The 7,398-nt window shown below is 34.6% G+C and overlaps 1 protein-coding gene across 1 annotated transcript; it reads left to right on the top strand.

Moving 5' to 3' along the window:
* On the top strand, positions 1-819 carry ankrd9 (ankyrin repeat domain 9). Its single transcript, XM_076107417.1, has one exon. The coding sequence runs from the start codon at positions 1-3 to the stop codon at positions 817-819; it is 819 nt and encodes a 272-aa protein (XP_075963532.1).
* Positions 820-7,398: the final 6,579 nt, after the last annotated feature.

Raw genomic sequence — 7,398 nt, 5'->3', positions numbered from 1 at the left:
ATGCCGTGGCTGCTGTCCTCTCAGGTGGAGCGTCTGTCCTCGTCTCCGTCTCAGCGTCAGTGTGAGCGGACGTCGTTCTCCTTCTACTGCGCTGTGCGGGAGCAGCTTCCTGTCTGGCTACTGGAGGACATGCGCGGCATGGAGGTCTTCAGCTGGGAGGACGGACATCCTCGAGCCTTCCTGCCGTCCGAGGCGCTGCTGTACGCGCTGGTCCACGACCACCAGGACTACGCCCGCTTCCTGCTCAACAAGTACACAGAGAGCGCACTCAGGCCACCCCGCTGCAGCTTCTGCTGCTGCCGCAGCAGCGGCGCGCCGCACCTCACCTTGGCGGTGCGCTACAACCGCGTGTCGATCCTCGGCATGATGGTGGCGGCTCTTAAGGACGGTCACATGCAGGACTTCCTGGACAGCCGGGGCGGTTGTTTGCATGCGGCAGACGCGGGAAAGACGGCGGTGCAGCTGGCGGTGGAGCTGTCGCGGCCCGACTGTCTGCTGCTGCTGCTGGTTCACGGCGCGCTCCCCACCGGTCTGGATGCCGCGCTGCAGCGACTCGTCTCCTGCGACGGCGCGGACCGCCGCCTCGCGCAACGCTGCCTCGACTTCCTGCTGCTCTTCCTGCCCAAACCTCCGGCGCTGTGCCGCCTGCGGGACGAGTCGCATCGCTGGCAAAGCCTGCTGGGAAACGAAGTGTTCAGCTGGCTGTGTGGTCTGGCTCCGCCCCCTCTCCTACTGCAGGCACTCAGGTGTTTGGCCCGGTCCGGCCCGGATCAGATCACCGCGCTGCCCGACTTCCTGCGGCTGCACAGCTGGCAGTGACTTCATCTGTCACCATGGAAACGACACTGTAAATGTAAACAAAGACTTCAAACAGTCCCGATCAGCGATCAATACTGCTCAGTCAGTTCAGTTCATCTGGACCGACAGGCTTTAGGACCCTGAGGGGACTGAAGGAGCAGCTGCTGTGAGGAAGACGATAGAGCTTCATCATAACTATAATGATGTCATCAGATAACGACACAACATTTGAACATTTTAAAGATTTTGTTGCATGAATGTAAATCTGATAATAAACACGTTTCTACCTCCTGATGATAAAAGAGAAGAAGAGTTCTCTGGTTCTCATTTTGAGCTGATTGATGAAGGAGTCTGTTATCTGAACAGCTTCATGTCACTTCTGCGGCTTGAAATATTCTCAATCATATCTCTCATATTGATTGTTCATCAATGCAGCTGATCAATATCTCTTCTGTGTATAAAGTGTACATTTAAGTTAGTTTGAGTTCCAGTCAGAAATATTCTGGATTTTTACATGAAGTTTGAGATGTTGAATGTTTTGTTACTACTTATATTTGCATACAGATCTTAAAACCTCTGGTGAGGATCTGCTCATTTTGGGACATTTTTAAAGATCCAGGTCCATCTTTATCAGAGCAGGAACCTTTACTTTATGTGTGCTGAACAAATAAAATGTGTATTGTTAATTGTTAAACTGGATTGATGAAAAATCAGTGTTTTATCAACACTGTGAAAATAAAATATAATTATTAAAGAGATGTTGACTTGTTTCATACAAACACCAGAACCTGAACATGTTTTGGTTTCACACGTGGAATAAGTGATACTTAATAATAATGTTTTATCTGCATCTTTATATGTGGCTGAAGCTTTTGTTCAAAGTGACTCAAAATGAGTTTATTGTAAACAAATATTATTAATAATTAAAAGCATGTTCAGTGCTATAGTACAAGTACTTAAAGACACATATTTACGTACTTAAAGTACGTAAATATGTGTCCTGCTCTAACATGGTGGCTCTAATTTCTCTCATATTACAAAAATGGTTCACTGAATTGTGTTTCTGAAAACATTACAGAAATGAACCCTGAAATTGAATCTGTCTTCATTGTAGAGTGTAGTGTCCTCACCTCCGTCTCTCAGCCTGTAGAGAACTGTAGTGCATTCAGGGAGCGTAGAAAACGGAATCTCCCTCTGTAGAGACAGTGTTGATTTGTCCTCTCTGGGCTCCTGTAGAAACATGGTGGACTCCATGAAGAGGAGCTGCTCCCTCATCCTCAGTCATTAAGTAAATGTAAGTTGAATGTATATTTTAACATTGTGATCGTATGATTCCGACATTACTGCAGTTATCTGCTATAGTAATTATAGTATAGTGCATTAGTTATTGATAAGAACCTGACGATCAATAACCTGATCATCAATAACCTGACAATCAATAACCTAGTGATCAATAACCTGCTGATCAATAACATGATGATTAATAACCTGATGATCAATAGCATGATGATTAATAACATGATTAATAACATGATGATTAATAACATGATCATTAACCTGATGATTAATAACCTGATGATTAATAACCTGATGATCAATAACCTGATGATCATTAACCTGATGATTAATAACCTGATGATTAATAACCTGCTGATCAATAACCTGACGATTAATAACCTGCTGATCAATAACATGATGATTAATAACCTGATGATTAATAACCTGATGATCAATAACCTGATGATCAATAACCTGATGATCATTAACCTGACGATTAATAACCTGCTGATCAATAACCTGACGATTAATAACCTGCTGATCAATAACATGATCAACAACATGATGATTAATAACATGATGATTAATAACCTGATGATCAATAACATGATGATTAATAACATGATGATTAATAACCTGATGATTAATAACCTGATGATCAATAACATGATGATTAACAACATGATGATTAATAACATGATGATTAATAACATGATGATCATTAACCTGATGATTAATAACATGATGATTAATAACCTGATGATCAATAACCTGATGATCAATAACCTGATGATTAATAACCTGATGATTAATAACCTGCTGATCAATAACCTGCTGATCATTAACCTGATGATCAATAACCTGATGATCAATAACCTGCTGATCAATAACCTGATGATCATTAACATGATGATCAATAACCTGATGATTAATAACATGATCATTAATAACATGATGATCAATAACATGATGATCATTAACCTGATGATCAATAACCTGATGATTATTAACCTGATGATCAATAACCTGATGATCAATAACAGGATGATTAATAACCTGATGATTAATAACATGATGATTAATAACCTGATGATTAATAACCTGCTGATTAATAACCTGATGATTAATAACATGATGATCATTAACCTGATGATCAATAACCTGATGATTAATAACCTGATGATCAATAACCTGATGATTAATAACATGATGATCATTAACATGATGATCAATAACATGATGATCAATAACATGATGATCATTAACCTGATGATCAATAACCTGATGATTAATAACATGATGATTAATAACCTGATGATCAATAACAGGATGATCAATAACAGGATGATTAATAACCTGATGATTAATAACATGATGATTAATAACATGATGATCAATAACATGATGATCAATAACATGATGATCATTAACCTGATGATCAATAACCTGATGATTAATAACCTGATGATTAATAACATGATGATCAATAACCTGATGATCAATAACCTGATGATCAATAACAGGATGATTAATAACCTGATGATTAATAACATGATGATTAATAACCTGATGATTAAAAACATGATGATCAATAACCTGATGATTAATAACCTGATGATTAATAACATGATGATCATTAACCTGATGATCAATAACCTGCTGATTAATAACCTGATGATCAATAACCTGCTGATCAATAACCTGCTGATCAATAACCTGATGATCAATAACCTGCTGATCAATAACCTGCTGATCAATAACCTGCTGATCAATAACCTGATGATCAATAACCTGATGATCAATAACCTGCTGATCAATAACCTGATGATCAATAACCTGATGATTAATAACCTGATGATTAATAACCTGATGATTAATAACCTGCTGATCAATAACCTGCTGATCATTAACCTGATGATTAATAACCTAATGATCAATAACCTGATGATCAATAACCTGCTGATCAATAACCTGATGATCATTAACATGATGATCATCAACCTGATGATTAATAACATGATGATTAATAACATGATGATCAATAACCTGATGATTAATAACATGATCATTAATAACATGATGATCAATAACATGATCATTAACCTGATGATCAATAACCTGATGATTATTAACCTGATGATCAATAACCTGATGATTAATAACATGATGATCAATAACATGATGATCAATAACCTGATGATCAATAACCTGATGATCAATAACAGGATGATTAATAACCTGATGATTAATAACATGATGATTAATAACCTGATGATTAATAACCTGCTGATTAATAACATGATGATCAATAACATGATGATCATTAACCTGATGATCAATAACCTGATGATTATTAACCTGATGATCAATAACCTGATGATTAATAACATGATGATCAATAACCTGATGATCAATAACCTGATGATCAATAACAGGATGATTAATAACCTGATGATTAATAACATGATGATTAATAACATGATGATTAATAACCTGATGATCAATAACCTGATGATCAATAACATGATGATTAATAACCTGATGATTAATAACATGATGATCATTAACCTGATGATCAATAACATGATGATTAATAACCTGATGATTAATAACCTGATGATCAATAACCTGCTGATTAATAACCTGCTGATCAATAACCTGATGATCAATAACCTGATGATCAATAACAGGATGATTAATAACCTGATGATCAATAACCTGATGATCAATAACCTGCTGATCAATAACCTGATGATCATTCACATGATGATCAATAACCTGATGATTAATAACCTGATGATCAATAACAGGATGATTAATAACCTGATGATCAATAACCTGATGATCAATAACCTGATGATCAATAACCTGATGATCAATAACCTGCTGATCAATAACATGATGATCATTAACCTGATGATTAATAACATGATGATCAATAACATGATGATTAACAGCATGATGATCAATAACATGATGATTAATAACATGATGATCATTAACCTGATGATTAATAACCTGCTGATCAATAACCTGATGATCATTAACCTGATGATTAATAACATGATGATTAATAACATGATCATTAACCTGATGATCAATAACCTGATGATTAATAACCTGATGATCAATAACATGATCATTAACCTGATGATCAATAACCTGATGATTAATAACCTGATGATCAATAACATGATGATTAATAACATGATGATTAATAACATGATGATAATTAACCTGATGATTAATAACATGATGATCAATAACCTGATGATCAATAACATGATGATCAATAACCTGATGATTAATAACATGATCATTAATAACATGATGATCAATAACCTGCTGATTAATAACCTGATGATTAATAACCTGCTGATCAATAACATGATGATCATTAACCTGATGATTAATAACATGATGATTAATAACATGATCATTAACCTGATGATCAATAACCTGATGATTAATAACCTGATGATCAATAACATGATGATTAATAACATGATGATTAATAACATGATGATAATTAACCTGATGATTAATAACATGATGATCAATAACCTGATGATCAATAACATGATGATCAATAACATGATGATTAACAACATGATGATTAATAACATGATGATTAATAACATGATGATCATTAACCTGATGATTAATAACATGATGATTAATAACCTGATGATCAATAACCTGATGATCAATAACCTGATGATTAATAACCTGATGATTAATAACCTGCTGATCAATAACCTGCTGATCATTAACCTGATGATCAATAACCTGATGATCAATAACCTGCTGATCAATAACCTGATGATCATTAACATGATGATCAATAACCTGATGATTAATAACATGATCATTAATAACATGATGATCAATAACATGATGATCATTAACCTGATGATCAATAACCTGATGATTATTAACCTGATGATCAATAACCTGATGATCAATAACAGGATGATTAATAACCTGATGATTAATAACATGATGATTAATAACCTGATGATTAATAACCTGCTGATTAATAACCTGATGATTAATAACATGATGATCATTAACCTGATGATCAATAACCTGATGATTAATAACCTGATGATCAATAACCTGATGATTAATAACATGATGATCATTAACATGATGATCAATAACATGATGATCAATAACATGATGATCATTAACCTGATGATCAATAACCTGATGATTAATAACATGATGATTAATAACCTGATGATCAATAACAGGATGATCAATAACAGGATGATTAATAACCTGATGATTAATAACATGATGATTAATAACATGATGATCAATAACATGATGATCAATAACATGATGATCATTAACCTGATGATCAATAACCTGATGATTAATAACCTGATGATTAATAACATGATGATCAATAACCTGATGATCAATAACCTGATGATCAATAACAGGATGATTAATAACCTGATGATTAATAACATGATGATTAATAACCTGATGATTAAAAACATGATGATCAATAACCTGATGATTAATAACCTGATGATTAATAACATGATGATCATTAACCTGATGATCAATAACCTGCTGATTAATAACCTGATGATCAATAACCTGCTGATCAATAACCTGCTGATCAATAACCTGATGATCAATAACCTGCTGATCAATAACCTGCTGATCAATAACCTGCTGATCAATAACCTGATGATCAATAACCTGATGATCAATAACCTGCTGATCAATAACCTGATGATCAATAACCTGATGATTAATAACCTGATGATTAATAACCTGATGATTAATAACCTGCTGATCAATAACCTGCTGATCATTAACCTGATGATTAATAACCTAATGATCAATAACCTGATGATCAATAACCTGCTGATCAATAACCTGATGATCATTAACATGATGATCATCAACCTGATGATTAATAACATGATGATTAATAACATGATGATCAATAACCTGATGATTAATAACATGATCATTAATAACATGATGATCAATAACATGATCATTAACCTGATGATCAATAACCTGATGATTATTAACCTGATGATCAATAACCTGATGATTAATAACATGATGATCAATAACATGATGATCAATAACCTGATGATCAATAACCTGATGATCAATAACAGGATGATTAATAACCTGATGATTAATAACATGATGATTAATAACCTGATGATTAATAACCTGCTGATTAATAACATGATGATCAATAACATGATGATCATTAACCTGATGATCAATAACCTGATGATTATTAACCTGATGATCAATAACCTGATGATTAATAACATGATG

This window comes from Anarhichas minor, unplaced genomic scaffold (assembly GCF_050575085.1).
Source record: "Anarhichas minor isolate MPS153535 unplaced genomic scaffold, ASM5057508v1 ptg000038l, whole genome shotgun sequence".
Lineage (NCBI taxonomy): Eukaryota > Metazoa > Chordata > Actinopteri > Perciformes > Anarhichadidae > Anarhichas > Anarhichas minor.
The sequence above is the reverse complement of the archived record's forward strand: the minus strand, read 5'-3'. Positions and strand labels throughout refer to the sequence as shown.

Coding starts and splice junctions, on each gene's coding strand:
- ankrd9 (XM_076107417.1), top strand. CDS start 1: ATGCCGTGGCTGCTGTCCTCTCAGGTGGAGCGTCTGTCCTCGTCTCCG.